Below are 20835 nucleotides of genomic sequence, written 5' to 3' on the forward strand. Positions count from 1 at the left end.
ACACGAGAATCCAAAAGTCGCCTCTGAGTGGACTCAGGGGGTTTAGCTTTGAGGCAGCAACTTCCCTCCAGTTTTACTTTTCAAAGGAAAAAAAAGCTCCACAGAGAGGCCGCTCCCTCCCAGGGGTGGGCTTCAGACCCAGCCTCCCCCAGGCTCCTCCCATAGGACACAGCCCTTTCATTGCTGAGTCTCTATCTACAGAGAACAGACTGAGCATGTGTGGCGGTCACATGACCTCCACCAGGAACCATCTTGACTTCTTCAGAACAGTCTTTAGAACTGGGGCACCCTAGATACAGGGCGCTGAGTCAAGAAGGAATCTGAGACAGGAAAGGGCTAGAGAGAGAACAGGGGTTAAGAGCTGTGGCTGCTCCCACAGAGAACCAAGCTCAGTTCCTAGCACTCGCATAAGGCTGCCACCTGCCCGGGACCCCAGCTCTGGAAGCTCTGGTGCCCTCTTCTGGCCTCCACAGGTATCTGCACCCACAGGTATCTGCACGCACAGATGTGGATACACACAGAACATACCCACAAACCTTAAAAATAAAATTTTACAACACAAACGTTTTTATACTTAAACTGATTAGGTTGAGTCTCTGACACTTGCAACTGTGAGTAATAATTACAACAGATTACCCCTAGCATACACACCAGAAAAAAAGTTTCAAAATACCAGGATGCAATGCACTGTGTCTGCAATCTAACAGCACAAAACAGGTAAATATAAACGGAGAAAAAACTGATAATTCTAAATCCTAACTCCTAAAGAACTACCTCACTGTGCAGGCTGGGAAATGCCGCTCCACTGCTCATTGGGGTTTCACTTCAGTCCGGATGTGTTTACACAGCCTCTGATTCAGGGGACTTTGCATACAGGGAATTTCCACATCTCTGCAGTTGCATAAATTCCCCAAATAAAACAGTATTTATGTTAGTACTTAAAAGTTCCTTAACACTAGCTTGACACCTTAAATAAAGAAAAAGCAAGTGCAGTTCGTAAAGTAAAGATTGAAAGTGCAAATGATACCTCAGTAAACCCAACAGCTTCAAAGCTCTTAGAAACAGTAACTTCCCTCTCCTTGGAGAGGAGCAATTCCGAAAACACAGATAAGCAGTCTTGCATGGCCTCTGACACACTCAACAACCAGCAGACACTCCACTTAGGACGGTAAATTAACTGCCACGCTTCAATTTGAAGATACCAAATTCGCAGTGACTTTTCTTACACTGATAACATGTAATTCTGTTATATTGAAACCTGATAAGTCTCCGAAAGGAATTGTACAACTCCTACCAGACCGTATTCCAACATGCCGAGGCAGGAAGGGGGGGAACTAATTCTCTCTCTCAGCCCCTAACATGGGTCCAGTAAGCCAGGAAAGCAGAAATCCCCAACCTCAAACGCCTGGGCCTGAGGAAGTCAGGATAACGGCACTGTACACCTTACACAGATAATCCCGCCACCACGGACGGAGCGCTGGGCGCCCCCAGACAAAGGAAGAGGCTGAGAGGTGTGGAGAGGCGGCAACAGTCAAGGGCACGCACTGCTCCTCCAGAGGTCCGGAGGGTGGCACCCAGCATGCCCGGTGCTTGCCAGAATGCCTAAGCCTCATCTTGGGGGTGTGGGCGCTGCAGGGTTAGTGCGCAGACACTCCCACTCTCACCCACTTCCCCACAAAAGCACCATCTGCTTGTGCTCAGCTTGGCTCGGGACGCACAGGGACAGTCCAGCGGTGTGCAAAACCCTGGGCACTCGGTGGGCACTCACTCCCCTCTCACTCTCGCCCCTAGAAGCCCCAGTACAGCACTTACAGGGCAGGGCAGAGCCAGGAAGGCGGGTCAGAACGCGTGGCCACCCCCCCCCCCCGCCGAAGGACCTGTGGGCATCTGTGGCAGCACACGATGGCTACAGCGAACCCTGCAGACTCACCCCTGGCTGGCAGTCCAGTGCCCACAGCATCTCTTACTCCATAGCTGAGAAGCCGAGGGACCCAGGACTACAGCTGCTTCCAAAGCACTCCTCTCCTGTCCTCCTGTCCCTCCTCTCAGGTCCTGCCGTCCCTCTGCTACCTGAACCACACGGATCAGCTCCACACACTCTCCACAGGTGTCCTGGAACCAGCCCCGTGGACACCCACAACAGGCCTCAACTTTGAGTACATCAACTGCTATCTTAAATTCGTAAGTCAGTGATCTCTTAGGGGAAAAAGGCCACACTATTAACAATCCCCAGGAGATGGGATGGTGCACATACATTCCTGCAGGCAGAATCCCATGCACATATGTAAGCTGCGGCTCACACAACCATCTCAGGATGCCTGCTCCATTTCTCCTCGAAGCCATCACCTCAGTGTATTAGCTTTGGGTTAGGTTTGGACCTCGGGTGTGCCTCTTCCCATCCGGTTGACTTGTTCTTGATACTACCGTCACTAGTCCAGATTACTTGCACTCCCACAGAGGCCTTGTTAAACCTATGCTGGCTTCCACAGGCATCTGTGTGCACAGGGAGAGGCAGTAACGCATTCCTCTCCAGTGAGCGATATTAACAATGTTAACACGTACTTTGGGGATCCAGGAGGCAGGATGGTTGGCAGGGCCCTTCCCTAGCACACACAGGCCCCAAGCTCAGTTCTAGCACTAAATTGGGTGTGGCAACACAGGCCTGTGACCCCAAGATTGCAGAGGTGGAGGCAGACAGACCCCAAATCCACAGTCATCCTGGGCTAGATCTTGTTTAAGGCCAGCCTGGAATATACGAACCCCTGTAACTCCAAAACTAGGAAAAGAAATCATCGCGAGTTCACTAACACAGAATGTCTGGGTCTTTCCATTTGCTTGGTGTTTTTGTTTTGTTTTGCTTTGCTTTGTTCCCAGGACCTTACACATGCTGCATGACCCTACCCAGTTCAAATTCTGTATGTGTTGGCATACATACAAATCACACCTTGTGTTAAATTTACCCCCAGGTACTCCATTATTTGGGACGGCACTGCAAATGCCACTTTTCTCAGTCTCCAGTGTCTGCTGGCTAGTCTACAGAAATGCAGCTGAGGCCTGTATCTTCATGTCTTGTGTGGCTGGCCAACTCCCACACACTTTTGTTTTTGTTTTTGTTTTTAGAGACAGGGTTTCTCTGTGTAGCCCTGGCTGTCCCAGAACTTGCTCTGTAGAGCAGGCTGGTCTCGAACTCAGAGATTTCAGCTCTGCCTCCTGAGTGCTGGGACTAACGGTGTGCACGGAGGCCTGGCTTCGCACACAGTTTTCAGCCTTTCACACTGGGCTCCCCTCACCTGCCTGGAACCCACCCCACCGCTCTGCTATCGGTGCCACAGGCTTTATTTACTGGTACACTTCGTTCCTATTTCACTCAAACTTTTGCTCGGTTCCAGGCCTCCGGGCTATTCCCTACCGCTGGATCATAGTAACACCTTCAAGGAGCTCCTCCCTCATCTTTCCAGTCTTGGCCCGTCAGAACACCACAAAATACAGCTGGTGACTCCTTTTGAAGTTTTTGGTCCCCTTTATACAGGATTATCTTGCTCCATCCGGACCAAGCCACCGGGTCTGTGGCTGGGACCTGTCCGGCCTAGATCAGCCCATCCTCAGCCACTGGTAAAGCAGCAGCCAATAAGTCCAGATCCCCGTTGCTCCTCTGACATGTTAGTCCCACAATCCTTAAAATAAAACAATTACTCGCTTTGTTGGCAAATGTATTTTCGAAGGCAGAAATGGCCCGAGACTGTTAACCCATGGCACATGAGGATCTGCCTCGTAAAATAACATGACCGCACACACAGCAGCCCTATAAATATTTACTGAGCTTAAACAGAGGCCATGCTTCACCCCACCTCTGTCAGCACAGCAGACAGGCTGGAGGGAGGGCAGCAGAGGGGAGGAGACGAGAGGGGAGGGCAGAAGAGGGGAGGGGAGGGCAGAAGAGGGGAGGAGAGGAGAGGTGAGGGCAGAAGGGGGGGAGAGGAGAGGTGAGGGCAGAAAAGGGGAGGAGAGGGGAGGGCAGAAAAGGGGAGGGCAAGCCTGTGGGAGGACTGGAGAGGGGAGGGCAGGAGAGGGGAGAGCAAGCCAGTGGGAAGACAGGAGAGGGGAGGGCAGGAAGGCTTAGGCCATTCCTTCTCTAAAGAGCACTGATTCCACTCCTCTTCATCCTTACACCCCAAGGTTCGCACACAGCCCACCCCATGACATGAGGCCGTGCCTCTCCACAGGCTCCTCGCCCGGCTGAGTCACCGCCCGTCCTCCACAGCAGAGACCATGCAAGTTAACGGGTTTGTCATCTTGTCACTACCCAGCTTCCCTGCATTGAACTTGGAAGAGTGCATAGAGTGAGCAAACACCTGAGTGAATGAGTGTTGACATGGACACAGCTATGTCAAGGACCCCAATGCCTCCGCTGGGGGACGATACAGGAAGAGCACAGTGTTAGTGTTTAAGAATGATGCCACGCACATGCACTGAGTACCTGGCCCAGATGATGCCACAGGACACGGGCACTGACATGGTCATTGTCAGGACCCTAAAGGTCCCCAAGGCAGGCCAGCTGAATTGCCTGCACAACACAACAGCCAGTGTTGGCCGTATGTGCAGAGGGTGCCCACCGTAGCTTCCTCCCCTCGCCCCTGATTCCGGGCAGGAAGATATCTCCGACAGAGCCTGCTACCTCTCCCCCAGAGCTAACCGACCCGTTCATGACGCGGTAACCCCGCCTCTGTTCAACTCTATGTAACGAGCATGCTCAGTGTCTGGGGGGGTGGCTCCTCCATCTGAGAGCACAGCCCCCTGATCCTAGCTGTTCTGCATCCCTGGTCTGGCCGGTTAGTCCAAACCCTGGGGTCCTGTAAGGGGGTAATGCTGTGTAGGTCTAGGGCAGACAGGAGAGCGGCAGGCCAGCCTCAAAGGGTCATCGAGTGGCCACAGAAGGCGGTTTGCAGAGAGTCCCAGGCAGGCCCCCTCATTGCTGCTCAGAGAAGGGCTTTAATTCTCTCCCATAGCTCTCATCGCCAGATGCCAGTGCCTGCTTCCTGATAGGTCCTAACTGTGTTCCTCGTGAGGAAAAGCATCTTTAAGTGTCAAGAAGGCTGTAACAGTAAGAGCTCTGGCATCCATAAGACACTCGGCAACCTAAAGCAGGACTTGAAGATAACGCTTACACTTGTTTTACAGTTCCTTGCCCCTCCCAGGCAAACTTAAAATGACCTCACGCGAGGAAAGCAGGGGAGGGACTGTGCCTCACTTTTCTAATTTGTCATGTTTATAGCTTTTTAAATCACAAGGCACACATTTACGCCATCCTCATTAAACACCATAAATAAAGGAACCACGTGGAGCTGGCCTGCAGAGACTCCCTCTGCCCTCCCAGCTCCTCCGTTTCCTCGTTTCCTAGACTCGGAAAGAATGAGGCAGGCCTGTCTGCATCTGCAGGGCCAGCCTGCTGGGCAGGATGTGTCCAGGCGCGGCCTGCGCTCTGCCTTTTGTTCGCTGAGGAACAGGAAAACCTGCTTTCCTGCTTTCTCAACACTAAATGGGTTGGTTCTGAGAAGGGAAACATCCCCTCTGAATCCACCACCCAAGGCTGCACGGAAGGCAGGAGAAACAAAGCTGGTCTTCAACATTGCCTCGGCAGCCAGCTCAGGGCCACCCCAGATCATCATCCCTTCACCTGGGCAGAAAGGGAGAATCAGGGAGGCCCCAGAAGCGGCCCTGCTTGGTAGAGTCCTCTGGTCATCCCCCAAGACTCCAGCTTTCTCAGAAAGACAAACTGGCCCCTGCCAAACCAAAATCAAAATTAGCAAAAGGCGCAGGCTTAGGGAACACAGGTCCACGGGGTACTCGGTCTCCACGCCAGAACAGCCAGGTCTGGGACAGAGGGAAGCCAGCCTGGAGTGTCACATTACAGAGTCAAGGGAAAGAAGAGCAGGGACAGCAAGATCAAACGGGCTACGGTCTGGCGATAAGGAACGGGTCGCTCTGCACAGCTAAGCATACAAACAGCATGGCCGCGATGCCCAACGGGCCCACACACACTGCCGGAAGCCCTTCCCACGTCAACCCAGTGCCGGTGCTGGGCTTGCTTGACCTGACGCAGTGTGTCACACGCGTCCCCCACTCTGTAACTCCCTCAGGTCACCGGGGGCTCTCAGGAGGGCCACCCACCACCCATCTGCCCCCAACACTTCACACACTCCTGCTGCCAAGCTGACTACTTCAAATACCCCCCACAAACCTACAGCAGCACTCGGCACACTGAGTGTGCCCATGGGCACTGTCTCCTCCCGTCCCCCAGGAACCAATACTTTATAAACTATAAACAGTAAACTGCAAACAGTAGTTAAATGGAATGCACAGACATATAAAATATAATTCCAATTCCTTTACTAGTTTCAACAGATTATAAGTACCGAAATATTCTCTTCTTGGTTTTTGTTTTGTTTCTCTCCACAGCCCTGGCAGGCCTAGAACTTACTATATGGACCAGGCTGGCCTGGAACTCACAGAGATCGCCTGCCTCTGGGGTGCCACCACACCCAACCTATAGACATTTATTCTTAATTTCTATACCTATCTCACCACCCGTCAGTTACAAACAACTCACAGACCAACCCCTACATCCAGAATTCACACTGAGCAAGGCAGCCTTAAACACAAAACGGAACCACACCCTCACTTCCTTCTACTAAGGCCCATGAAGCTTCTTCCATTTAGGATAAATGCTCACTGCTCTTCTCTAAACCAAATCTCCCTTCAACTGCTTCTTTTCCGGACTTCACAAATGAAAGAGAGAGCCGAGAGTAGAAAGAGAGTGGAAAATAGGTAAGTTATTAGGAAGGAAGGAAGTAGCCAAGCTCTGAAAGGAGACAGGACATTATATACCCATTCTTCTAGGAAGCTACAAGAAACTGAAAGGAAGGAATGAGAGACGTTATCACTGCAATAATATTAACTGGGAGCAGTGGCAACAATGGTACCAGGATACCACAGGAAGAGGTGTCCCAAGAGACGAGATCTGCAGTCATGAAGCAAAGGGATTCAGAAGGAAGAAGCCATGTTTTGGGTAGAAACAAGTTTTTGTTTTAGTCCCAGGTGTGGGGCTGATTCAGGTGGTCCACAGCAGCAGACTATTTGCCTCATGCCGGCTCTAAGAGCAGCTCTTTGCCAGCTACAGACAGTTTGAATCTGAGGACTCTGGAGAGAGAATGCCACAGCCCGGAGAGTGGAGAGCAGAGAACGAACAAGGCTGCTCCTGCTTCTCCACTGCTGCTCCTAGATGCTGTTATGAAACAAGATGGGACTCTCCTGAAACGAGGATTAGACTGGCTCCAAGGAACTTGACCAGAAGGAAGCAGCTAAGAAAGAACTGCTCCCCAGCTCCCACTGACCCTTTCTCCCTCCTACCCGGTGTTGGGGTGTTGGAAGGGGCTGGGGAGGAGTAGGGAGAAAGAGATAAGAAGTGTAAATGAAAGAGTTTTAGAAAAGCACGCCAACAAAGCCGGGAATATCTGTTCATCTATAATCTTGTTTGTGTTTGAAAACACTGACGCTCACATCCGAACAGAACCATGCCCCTATGCACAAGAAAACTTTTCACTTTCTTGAACAAGTCAGCTAGAGGACTGGGTGTGCGTGGGACCGGGAGCGAGTGCTCAGAGTATCCTCTCTCTAATGACTGCTTTAGGGTCTCCTTCCACTTTTCCCTTTAAGAGACCGAAAGCCAAGCATGGTGGCCCATAGTTGTGATCCCAGGATCTGGGAGGCTCCAGAGGGAGGACCAGGCATTCCAGGCCAGCCTGGGCTACACGGTGAGTTCCAGGCTAACCTGGGGAAAGGTGGGAAGGGAGGGCGGAAAGATGAGACTGATGGGTTTCAGAACACTGCAGGAGTTCAGCCTGCAGACCTGACGTGGAAGCAGCCGGGAGAGGTGTGCCCGCCGCTGTGCCTGCGCTGACCACGGCGGACTAGATAGACGGCTCGTTAAAATGCTCTCTAACAAGCAGAGGCCTCGACTGGCTCACTGCAGCCTTCCTCTGGGGATGGTTTATAAAGGAAGACAAGAGTCTCATCTGGCCAGGACGGTTTATCTGGAAGCAGATAATTCTACACTCTCCCAGGCCTGTGCAACAGGAGCGCGTGCTCTCAGATTTCCGCCTCACCACCTCCAGGTTCTGCTTACAAATGGCTAGAGTTGAAGGCTGTACATCACACCTCTCTCACCTAGCCAGGAAACACCAGTCTTACCATAGGTAGTTATATGGCAAGCACGGGCGCGCACACACACACACACACACACACACACACTCCTTCAGATTACCCCAGCAAGGCCTCAAGGACTCATAAAATCATGCGTCTTACACTTACACTTCCTGAAGAGCTGAGTGCAGGTCTGATTTGACCCAGGCTGGCCACAGGCTCCATTCTCTCTTCCAGAGTGAACCGGCCAGGAAGACTCTTCAAGAGTCATGACAGCAAGGTCGGTGTCTTAACCCAGTGTTTACCCAGAGCTGTGACGCACACCAGCACTGCGCTTCAGAAAAACAAACAAACAAACGAAAAACAAAAAAGAAAACTATAGCGGTCAAGCATGGTGGTGCACACCTTTAGTCCCAGCACTAGCATCAGGAAGCAGATCTCTGTGAGTTCAAGTCCAGCCTAGTCTACAAAGAGAGTTCCAGGACAGCCAAGGCTACACAGAGAAACCCTGTCTCAAGAAACGAAACAACAATATATAATGGCAGTGACTTTTTCTCGGTTAATGTCTTTTTGTTAAGTTTAAAAACACTCTGCTCAGCACCGCACAAGCTCCAGCACAGACGGCCTGAGACTGTGGGGAAATCACAACAGCAGCACAGCCTGGCTTCCGCCTGACCTCTGACCTCCCGCAGATCACATGGGGGAAAGGAGCTTCAGGCTAGTCCCAAGCTGGCTTCTGACACATGAGGAGGGTCAGGGAGAACCATGCTGCAGCGTGAGCCACGGCAGCGTGAGCCAGAGCAGTGCTCACGACAGAACTCGGCCGCAATACCTGTTCCCAGCAGCCTCTAGTGGGGACAGCTCAGGGCTCACTGCGTGGAGAACATCCAACATGCCAAGACTCCACGCCGGACAAACGCCTGATGCCGGAAGCTCTTCTCAAATCCTGTACCTGCGCCTGTATGGGGGTGAATGCAAAGGGTTCCACACCCTCAGAAGAGGCAGCACTGGAGGTGTGGCCTCTCGGGAGGAAGTGTGTCACTGGGGTGGGCTCTGAGGCCAAGGCCCAAGCCAGGCCTGGTGTCTCTCCCTGCTGCCCGTGGATCGGGATGTGGACCTCTCCGATCCTCTCCAGCCTGGCATCCACCCGCGTGCTGCCATGCTTCCCGCCATGACAATAACAGACTAAACCCCCGGCACTGTAGCCAGCATCAACTCACTAGGCTGCCATGATCACGGTGTCTTTTCACAGCAGCAGAAACCCTAAGACATCTTTCAAATAGAGCTACTCATGCCTGTCATCCTGCCATCCCACCATGCCAGAGCGGACCAGCTCAGCTCTAACCCCTCCCCTCCTCCTCATTGTCCTCCCCCTCCTCCTCCCCCTTCTCCTCCCCCCCTCCTGAAATGCTAGCCTCTGAAGGGACATTCCCGACTCTGAGGGAACTCCTGCTGGTGAGGTCCTCTCTCAGGCCACCTCACCACAGAAATCAAGCAGCAGCACGTTAACTCAGGCTAGCCAGCATGTAGCTCTCCAGGGAACACCACCACCATCAGGAACCTTCTTCGTGGTTAGTGCTGACCCGCTAACTCCCCTTTAAGAACTTAGTATCTGGGACAGAGGCTCACAGGTAAAGATGCTTGCTACCAAGGCTTACAACTAACTACCAAGGCTTACAACTACCAAGGCTTACAACTAACTACCAAGGCTTACAACTACCAAGGCTTACAACTAACTACCAAGGCTTACAACTACCAAGGCTTACAACTAACTACCAAGGCTTACAACTACCAAGGCTTACAACTAACTACCAAGGCTTACAACTACCAAGGCTTACAACTAACTACCAAGGCTTACAACTACTAAGGCTTACAACTAACTACCAAGGCTTACAACTAACTTCCAAGGCTTACAACTACCAAGGCTTACAACTACCAAGGCTTACAACTAACTACCAAGGCTTACAACTTCCAAGGCTTACAACTAACTACCAAGGCTTACAACTTCCAAGGCTTACAACTACCAAGGCTTACAACTACCAAGGCTTACAAGCTGAATTTGATGCCCAGGGCAGGTAGGGTAGAAAGAGAGAGGCAACTCCCAGGAACTGTCCTCTGACCTTCATGCACCACGGCATGTGCACGCGTGCACACGCACAGCAGACGACTCAGGACGTGAACAGATGCCTCACACTCTATGGTCTGATCAGCATGCTCAAAAAGTCACGGGAGATGGAGGCGAACAATTGTCGCCTGCCACATGGGGTGCCCTGCTGGCAGGACTCGACACTGCATATCCAGCTTTGCCTCTAAGACTGCCGGCTACGGCCACGGGCCCTCTCTCATGCGTGTGGACCTCTCTCAGCTTTTGGACCTCTCTCAGCTTTTGGACCCTCTCTCACCTGTGTGGACCTCTCTCACGCATGTGGACCCTCTCTCACACGGGCAGAGCCCATCTGCCTCTTAACGTCAGGACGCTGGACCATGGCCTCTCAGCAAACTTCTGTCTATAAGAAGTACACACTCATCTCTGTGCTGCACGCTCCACCAGCCAGGGAGTTCAAGGTGCTTTCCACAAGGTCCAGCACTGAACTTGAACGCTCACAAAGTCCTGGTCTAAACTTGGTGTGCTGCCCAGGCGGTGGTCATGGCTATAATTCCAGCACCTAGGGCCGGATGCAGGGGACTGCCTCTGAGTTGAGCCACCTGAGTGATGCTGTGAGTTCAAGGGCAGCTTGAGCAACCTCGTGAGAGTGTCTCAAAACAAAAAAACAAAACAAAACAAAAAAACCATAAAACTACACAGATACAGGAACACACACAGACAGATACAGACACATGGACACACACAGACACAGTAAGTCGCTTTATGCACAGACTGCCACGACCCATTCTTAACACGTCCACACCCCTCGCTGAACACTGCACCACGGGCCCGAACACGCGCTTTCCAGCGAGACTCGGTGCCCGGCACAGACACAGCAGCTCGCGACCAGCTGTGACCACATCCTGAAGGTCTGACGCACGCTTCTGGCCTGCGCAGGCGCTAGGCACTCACGTGGTGCATGTCCATGCTTGTACACTTCATGTGTGCAGACAGACACACATAGAATAAGCCTTTTTTGATTTTGGAGAAACACACTACTTGTTCAAAAAGCAGATTTCAGGTGCACTCCCCCAAGACTTCAGCCTGACCCTCACTTCCACATTGCCAGTCAGTGAGGACAAGCCCACATGATCCTCACTTTATCTCCAGCCAGTGAGGACACGCCCACGCCTGTGCATTGTCTAGATTGTGTTTCTCCTGGACACAAGAAAGGAGGTGAGCCTGCACTAGGACTCGAACCTCTGGCCAGCTCACACACGTCCTTAGAGTAGGCCGTCCAGGATCCAAGCCACAAACAGGGAAACAGAAAAGAAGAAAAGAAAGAGCAAACCGAGGCTTGAAGGACAAGCAGCGACTCCCCTGCCTCTGAAGCCACTGCTCATAAGACGCAGTGCTGCCAGCAGGCCCCAGGCTCAGCGTCCGGCAAGCCTCCTGCCTCGCCGTCCTCATGGCTTGGACTCCAGGTGTGGACCATCTTGGCTGGCTGCTGATCTGAACTGGAATTTGGGCTTTGGTCTGCTTTTAGAGAAATGAGTCTTTACATGGCTAGTCCAAGAGTCACATCCGGGTGTTCCGCAAAGTTTGGGGAAACCGACGGACTCGAAGCAAAGATCAGTCTTCCGTCTGTTCCAATGTGTGGCTGCCTGAGGACACTTCCAGGCAGGAGCTCAAATCTGACCTACGGTCCGTGAACGGGGCAAGCACAGCCAGCCCATGACACAGCAGGCCCTGCGCTCGGCCCCCCAGGGCACACCAGCAGGCTGCACTGCGCCTTTACGCTGGAACACAGCGGGTGCCAAGGCTAGCCTGAGCTGTGGAGCAAGAGCTGGTCTCTTAGAGGACACAGACACAGAGATACACACCATACACAGACACACACATGTACGCACACCATACACATACACACAAAGACACACACGTACGCACACCATACACAGACACACACGTACACACACATTTGCTCTGTATGTGCACGTGCAAGTGTGTGTGTGTGTGCTCACGTGTGTACACTGTGAGTCTGCTGCATACTGGGCAGTACACAGCACATGTAAGCCAACAGTGAGACAAACGTGATTGAGCGTGAACACGAAGAAGCAGAGCCTCATATTGAGCAGTGCAAGGAAGGAGAGAAGAGGAGGGCGCCAGCGGCCAGGACGGCGGGGCGCAGGGAAGGGGCACGCCGGCAGCCGAGGCCGTGGGCAGCAGTGCCCCGCCCAGAATCGGGGCAGGCTGGGCTGGCGTGCCCGCCAGTGAGCAGCGAGAGAGCCAGGACGAGCCCAGCCAGGGAAGAGGGAGCTGGGAAACGACATGCCGAGTGGTAAGGCTCCAGAGGCTGTAACGCCCCTCAGCCCACAGCAGGGGTTGCCAGTGCTGGGCACCGTGGGGAGGCAGCGGGAGACCAGGGCCAGCCTCTGCCCTCCGGCTGCATCACCACACACACACACACACACACACACACACACACACACACACACTGTCAGCACACCCCCATCTTCCGCACAGGGTCAAGATGTGGCTGTTTCCATCAACCCAGGACACAGGCCAGCACAGGCCTGGGCAGCCAGTCCACCCTAGTGCTGACTGGGATGGCAAGGCCCCCGAGAGGGTCACGTGGCAGGACTCGCAGGGAGGGAGGCAGGGTGATTGGACAGAGCTCCTCAGCAGCCCGCAGGAGGCTGAAGCACACAGCTTCTGTGAGTTCGAGGCCAGCCTTGTCTCGTGTGCACAGTGAGCTCTAGGCCAGCAAGGACTACAAAGTGAGACCCTGTCTACAAGCACAAACAGACAAGAAACACAACACTGTAGAAAGGACTCTGATTTGAGGAGAAAAGGGACGTTTGGCTGTGTCTCACCCTGCCACGCTCAAGCACCTGATAAGGGGGTTAGAGAGGAGCAAGCTCGCTGGGAGACAACTACTGCTGAGCTGCAGCTCCCCAAGGCCCCGGGAGGCAGACTCCATTCCACGGGCAGGGTGCACAGGAGCATGGCAGGCAGAGCACAGGGGGCAGAAGGAAGACAGCGGGGACTCGGGGAAGAGAAGACAACCCGGAAAGGTCAGAGGTCAGAGGCCAGAAGCTGAGGGTGGAGAGGACCAGGCCAACCCAGGAAGTGAGCAAGAAACGGCTTCACAGGTCAGGAGAGAGGGCGGGCGGCGCCGTGGAGACCACCCCAGCGTGTCAGTGCAATTGCAGGGCCTCGGCCTTCCCTTCCCCAGCTTGTTCCCCTCTGAAGGTGCTGGGAAGGGCAGGTGCTGGAGGCGGCGTGGGAAGGACGCTGCCCAGCGCTCATGCCCACCCTATAGGAAACGCGGCCTGTGGTGAGCTCGCAGCACAGCCCGTTCCCAGAAGGCTCCTGCCAACCACTGTGAACACACTGCAGACAATCACATCAGCTTCGGGCTCTGGGGGGGAGGGCAGAGTGTGAACCCGCTCTAGCCTCACACCCAAAGCCGTGAGCCATCACCCTCGTTGGCCTAGCTCTTGCTGAGGGCCACGCCAGGCACCCGCAGACAGGTGCGTGCTGGAGAAAGGGTGCCAGCCAGGACACCCTCAACGTCATGCTTACGAAGCTGGTCCTCCATCGCACTGGATGCTTCTGCCCCAACGGTGTGTTTTAAAACCCTCCGCCTCTGTCTGGAATGAAGGCACTCATGGCTGGCTAGATGGCCTTTGCTCCCTGCCCTCCCGGTGTGCTTCGCTGACAAGCTCCGGGAAATCACACCTTGGTTCACACTTACCAATATCCCTTAACACCGAGGCTAGCTCACCACCCACACTTACTAAATCAGAGTCTTGGACAGTGCTCTGGGACCTCTGACAGAACTTTCTCTTTAATCCACAAAACTGCCCTGTGCAGCCCACTGCATGCGCGCCATGGCCGCCATTCACACACAGAAGGCTGGCCTGAAGCGCACACTCGTCATGCCATATATGGTTCGGTAAGAAAGCAAGGCGTTAGCGCACACCGTTAGACCATAAAGCGCCGTGCGAACAGGGAGCCAACAACTGTGCAAGGTGCTGCCGCCAGAGCACTCACAGGCTGGCACCCCATCTCCTGGCTCGGTAACCTGTCAGGCAGGAACGGGCCCTTGTTTCGATCAGTGCTTTTATTTATTTTATTTATTTTATTTTATTTATTTTCAGGTAACGCTTTTTGTTTTCAGCAGGAACAAACGTCTGCTTGGCTGTGGACTGGTGACTACAGCTTTGGAAGCTGCCTGTAAAGGACTTTCTCCTTCCACTAACGTGCTTTTCTTTTTAAAACTTGTTGAAGACTGGTAAGAATTTTAATGAAAGTGTGACAATGATTCCCACTCTTCCCCTCCTCCCCCAAACCCTTCCACGTCCACCCCAACCTCTTCTCGATTCACAGCCTCCTCGTATTATCACTGCACACATACACAAACACATCAACACACACAGTGAGCTCCATCTAACGTTTCCTGTGTGTGTGCCATTCTGGCCCACGGTTTTGTGTGACCAGTCGGGGCCACATCTCTGGGGAGACTCCAGCACTCAGGAGTTTTATCTGGTTAGTTTTTAAACAGCATGACCAGAGACAGGCCTCAGACAACAGCAGAGGACGAGCCGGGTCTCTGAGTTCACTGACTGCTCACGGCTCGGCACCTATGACACAGAACAGGCTTCACAGCGAGATGGGCGGCGGCCGGGGCGGCTCAGAGTTAAGGGAGAAAAGTTTCAGGTGTGGGTGCGAGCCTCAGCCCTTCCACTTAGGCCCTAGAGGACTTCCCCTTCCCGCTGGCGAAGTTCCCCCCACACCTGAGAACAGCACATGAGCTGCACACATGCTGTCTCCAGATCCACACTGTCAAGAGAGCCAGTCCTTCGCACGCTAAGATGCTAAAAGCTCACATTGGAAAGAACTCTGCACGCCGTGTTTTAAGGGCTTTTGGTTCTTGTTTTCTGGGTCTTACTGTGTCGCCCTGGTGGCCTGGAACTCACAGATCTGCCGGCGCCTGCCTCACAGCACTGAAATGGAAGGCATGTGCAACCATGCCCAAGCCGCATGCATTTTCTTAACAACCTTGGGTGTGTGATTTTTTTGAAACAGGCTCTCATTCTGTAGCCCAGGCTAGCCTCAAACTCATGGTGCTTCTCCTGCGTCAGTGTCCTGATGCTGGGGTATGGATGAGCATGGTGGCCTCCGACTCTTTCCTCTTTCCAGCAGTGTTCAGTACTGTTGTCCATCTTCCTGTCAGCGAATGCACACCCTAACAAGACAAAGAGCTGCCGCTGCCGCTGCCGCAGCGTCCTTGTGGGCTCAGAGTAAACATGTGGGGAACAGTTTCGCAAATTCTTTCCTCCTCATTCAACCAAATTCAGGGTATTACTCATGTCCACGCTGCCCCTAACATCTAAACGCTGGAGATGGGCCTCCACCCTGCTTCCTGTACGTGGGGACATTTCTGTTTGTTAGAACTCCAACAGAGAGTGGAGAGGGACAAGGAGGGGAGGGCGGGCCAGCCCGTTGTCAGGGTACTGACATATCTGATTTAAAGTCAGAGCCAAAGAAGGTTTACCTTAGCTGAGGATGTCAGAGAACACCCTAACTCGGGTCTCAGGTTACCTCAGCTAACGCTGGACGGCGAGGGAGGCCTAAGGCACAGAGCGCAGGATATCATTCTGTGCCCGTGCCTTCGGCCTGCCTTCCTTCCCTAGTAACACAAAGGAAGGGCCAGGGATGGCCTGACCTGGGACCCTCCACTTCACGTGGCTGTATCTCCGAGGGGTGTGGAGCAGTGCTTGGCAAGGGCCTGATATCCAAGGAGAGTTCGAACAACACACAGAGATAAGATCAGTAAGGACGCAGGGACAGGCAGCCAGATGACTTGTCTGTCAATACCCAAGGCTGAGACCATCTGCAAACCCAGCCACAGTATCAGGACACTCACACAAACCTTTCGAAGAGAATATACTCTTGGCATATTCTGAGATCTGGGCCATCACGACGCTGCCCTTTACGCTGCCCTGAATTAGGCACTCTCAATTCAACCCGGAGCGGAGACTTGGTTCTGGTATTCCTGCCCGGCAAGCATTTTAAACCTGTGGCCCAAGGCCGCTGGACTATTCTAAACCACGGGAAGCAAAGTCTGCATTTGTGAAGAGTCTCAGTCATAACGGAAACCACAGATCACGTACAGCCAGGAATGTCACCAGTACTATTTCTACATTTATAAAGTTGCTTAGAATCAAAGCCTGCCGAGGTTGGGTGAAGAACTCCAGAAACAACCTGGTCCAACCCTGGCTTGGCAGAGCAAAAGCCCCGAGGTCCAGAGAAAGAGCAACAAACCAAGCGAATGTAAGCAGCAGGCAGAACACGGGCTTGCACTGCAGGCCTCAGCCCGACTGCAAAGCTGATGAGGGACAGAGGCAGAACTGCAATCCATGCTCTGGACTGCCAAACCTCACAGATCAAAATCTAGACCCTACCCTCATGGAGTCTTTCTCCAGTAGATAATCCTAAGGCTCATGAATTAGTGCAGCATAACTCAAAGGACCTACAAAACTCCTGTCAATCTTTATAAAAGCAAAAAATCAAATGGGTTTTTTAATCAAAAATTTTGAATCACACATTATATTCTTAGTATCATAAAAAAAGCATTACAGTCATGTAAGACACTATTCCTAGTTTCTAAAAATAAATTCTAGGTACACGGAGGTGAAATGTGTTAGAAGGCCCGAGACTCAAAATCACCAGTAAGGAAGGGAAAAAAAAAGAGAGAGGGAAAGGGAGGAAAGGAAGAAAGAAGTGCACATAAACTAAATTTGGCAGAATCTTGATAATTATTTAGTCCAGATGATAAAACTAAGGTTCAAGACTACCTTGAGTCCTCAATGAAAACTGAGCCTTTCGTATGCTGTGGACATGTGATCAAGGCAGAGCAGACCAGCACATTGATCTAAGCATGTGTGGACGCGCCAAGGCATGGCTGCCTCCCGAGAGAATCGGGATGGCCTCTTAGCGCCTCACAGGACAGGGAAGGGCCAGGATGCTGTGACAGGTGCACCTGCTGGGGCTTCTGGCAGACCCAGGAGCAGCGAGGGGAAGAGGGTAGAAGAAGAGGCTTGTGGGTAATTTTTAGGATCCTGAAACCTCTCCTGGACTCCTCCCCAGCACTGCCTCCTCCCTCCAGGCCAGGCACCCTCCCTGCACCTCACTGTCATCTGCATCCTTGTATTTTGTGATTATTTCATCACAGACTCCATCAGACAAATGACCACAGACAGACAAGATAGGAGCTGAGACTCAGCAAGGTGTCTGCCAGCTATATTTAAGAGTGTCCAAGGAGAATGCAGAGCATTAAAAGTGACACTGGACCAAAACAGCAGAAGCACATATGTCAACAGGCCATCAGCACACAGGACAAGGACTGCGGCACAGGGCGATAAGTGGGCACTGTTCCGGCTGACAGGAGGGGCCCTGGAGCTGGGAGGTTTCATCCTTCGGCTACACTCTCCTGCAGCTTCAGAGAGCCAAGCTGCAATGGCGCTTCAGCAACACAAGTTAGCAGGAGCTATCACTGAGCAGGCCGGCGGGCTGTGGTGCGGTCTCCAGCTGACCAACCTCCAGAAAACTGGAGAGTGAAGTCCCTGTTTATCACAGATCACACTGAACTTTGGGGAATGCAGGGGGAGTTGGCAGGCTGGCAAACGACTCAGGCGGAGCAGACTGGACACGGAAAGGACACCAACCTCCACCACCATCATCCACGCAACCCTGTCTGCCCAGCGAGGGCATCCATGCCCACTAACGCCAGGCATCTGCCTGAGCTGGTAAACCACGCTCCCGGCAATCCCGCACACACAGCACCACAGAGGCCAGACGTCGCCCTCAAGGCCCATCTCACCAAGGCAGCACACCCACAAACAAGTCCCCTCCAAGAAAACACGCAAGGAGCTGCTAAAAGTTTCCAGCTGCCCCGCCGCTCCCTCGGGCACACTGAGCTCTCCAGGCACAAGCCCAGCGTCCGAGCGTGCCCTCCTTTCCAAAGGCAACAGGGCCGTCCCCGGCTGTGGAAAATTTGATGTTAAAACTTCACCTTCCTCACACCCCGAGGCCTGTTCCCCGGGAGCGCCGCCGGCGGGGTTCACCTCGGTTTGGCCTGCTCTGCTGGCCTGAAATAACTCAATCGTACCAAGGAAGAAGCGAGCGAGCCCACCCCTTATCGCTCCGGACGCCGGGCAGAGCCAGCCGAGCATCCGCGGGGCCATCCCCACGCCGGGCGCCGGCGGGGCGGGAAGGAGCCCGCCTCGGTGCACGCCGCGGCCGGGCACCTGCCAAGACCCCGGCGCCCGCCCGCCCGGAGCTCCCGGAGCGCCCGCCAGGCCCGCCGCCACCTGCGCGCCGCGCTCACCAGCAGCACCGAGCCGCGCACCACCTCCGACACGCTCTGCCGCAGCTCCGCCGCCGTGCCCGGCTTGCTCAGCGCCCGGGTGAACTTCCGAGTCTCCGCCGACGAAGGGAGCGTCTGCTGCGCCATCCTCCGGCCGCCGCCGCGGGCCCCGGAGCGCGCCGTCCGGCCCGCTCGCGCCGCCGCCAGGTGCGCCCCGGGCTCGGGAAGCCGCGGTCCCCGCCGGCTCGTCGGGCGCGGCAGCCCGGGCCACGCCCTCTCGCCGCGTCACGCCCCGAGGTGTCCTCCTCGGGCCCCCACGCCAGCGGAGCCTGAGCCCGCTCGGGACGGTCTTGCGTGCTGCGCCCGCCGCGGCTCCCCCATGCCACCGACCTCCGCGCGCGGCCGCCTCCTAGGGGCGGGGCGTCCGGCGGGGCGGGGCGGGGCCGGCGGAGGCGGAGCATGCAGGCGGCGAGGGCGGGGCCGGAGGGCCGTGGGGGCGGAGCCGGCGGGCTGTGGAGGTGTGGCCAGCAGGAGACTGGGCGCGGGGACGACTGGGGCGGGGACGGCGGGCGGGGACGGCGGGCGGGGCCGGGCCCGGGGCTCCGGCAACACCTCGGCCCCGGAGGTCGAGGACCCTGGATCCCCGAAGAGACCGTGGAGGCCCCAAGGTGCCCTCGAGGGCACGGGCTCGCTGGCACCACGATGCCCTGGACGGGGCGTCCGACAACGAGTCTTTATTATGTGACCCCCGAGGCTGGCCGGGCGGATCCGGGTCCGCCCTACAGCCCCGGGAGTGTGGCCGGCGGCGGGGCTCCTGCCGTTTCCTCGGCTGCAGCCAGAGGCCCGCGGGCTGCGAGGGCTGGTGTGACTCAGCGGCACCGCGCGCCGGCCCGGGTCACCGCTGCTGACGGCGTGCCGCACCGTCCCGGGCCGCCTGCCCGCGAGCCCCGCCGCGGGGCGCTCCGCCTACGCGCATGCTCCGTGGCTCCCGGCCGGCTCCCCGGCGCAGAGCCGGTCTCCGGGAAGGCTCCCCGGACTGGCCCGGCCGGCGGCCCGCGGCGGACGGCGGCGGACGGCGGCTTAGGGGTCCCGGCGGGGTCGTTGCCCAGGACGCCTCCTGATCAAGTGTCCGGAGGCTTCTTGGAGGAGCTTGGAGTTGCGACCCACCTCACCCGACACCCGAAGCCTGGCCTAAAGCTGGTCCTACAGCGCAAGGGCGAAAGTAACTGGAGAGCAAGACGCCACGGTCCTGGCCTTCCGGCTTGCTGTTAGCCTCAGTAAAAGCTCCCTGGATTGGATTTTCCTCCCTGCGGAGTGAAGCCCGTAGGATGTAGCACTGTCAGGGTGGAAGTATTTCTTCCTTGTTTACGTTTTTTTAGTTTTAGTTACTGTGTGGGTCTGCGTACCTGAGTGCGGAGCTCACGGAGGCCAGAAGCTTCAGGCCTCTTTTGTTTTGTTTTTAATTAAACGCCAGATTTTTTTCCCTGCGGAAACCTGGACTGGCCTAGATGTTTCTCAGCACAGCTGCGCGATGACAGAGCCGAGGCAGGCCAACCACACCCTGCTTTCTGTGGAGAAACCAAGAGCTTTGTCTCACTGCCCACAACTGTGTTTCTGCCTGAGCTGCCCTGGGCACGGAAGCCCGGCTGCGTGAACAGAGGTACTGACCTCCGTGAACACAGTCTCTAAGAAGTCCAGCCAAACACAAACCGGACACATCTGTGTCACGAGGCCTCTAGCATGGCTTAATTCCAAACCAGTTGGAAATTAAGACTGCCTTAAGACTGGAGGGAGTCAGTCTGCAAAGATAGTGAATCTAGTTTTCCTTTTTCAGTTTGAACTTTATTCTCTTGAATCAGGGTCTTCGTAGCCCAGGCTGGTCTCAGATCCAGGGCAGTCCTCCTGCATCCGCCTCCCAGGTCCTAGGGTTGCTACTGTAAGCTATCACACCTAATTACAAATGCTTTCTAAAACCCCAACCAAGTCCATAGTCGCACATCTTTAGTCCCGGCTCTCAGAAGGTAGCAATGGCAGATCTTGAGTTCAAGGCCAGTCTCGTCTACATGGTGAGTTCCAGGACAAGTCTATCTCCAGAGGCACAGGCCTCTATAAGATAGGCACTTTAAGATATGCCCATGTTCTAATGACATTGGTTTTGTTCTGAAAGTGTCTCTAG

At 54.6% G+C, this 20835-nt stretch overlaps 1 protein-coding gene across 5 annotated transcripts in view; it reads right to left on the reverse strand.

Annotated features, from left to right (window-relative positions):
* Dock9 (dedicator of cytokinesis 9) overlaps positions 1–19044 on the reverse strand; it is a 205545-nt gene extending 186501 nt beyond the window's left edge. For 3 of the 5 annotated variants that reach the window (XM_060391642.1, XM_060391640.1, XM_060391638.1), the window contains exon 1: positions 18681–19041. In XM_060391642.1, the coding sequence (XP_060247625.1) occupies positions 18681–18806 (126 nt within the window). In that variant the 5' untranslated portion in view covers positions 18807–19041. Of the gene's footprint in view, positions 1–18680 lie in introns of all 5 variants that reach the window. The other 2 variants (XM_060391628.1, XM_021644599.2) reach the window with 2 other exon arrangements.
* Between the last annotated feature and the right edge of the window lie 1791 nt (positions 19045–20835).

This window comes from Meriones unguiculatus, chromosome 9, assembly GCF_030254825.1.
Source record: "Meriones unguiculatus strain TT.TT164.6M chromosome 9, Bangor_MerUng_6.1, whole genome shotgun sequence".
In the NCBI taxonomy this organism is placed as follows: domain Eukaryota; kingdom Metazoa; phylum Chordata; class Mammalia; order Rodentia; family Muridae; genus Meriones; species Meriones unguiculatus.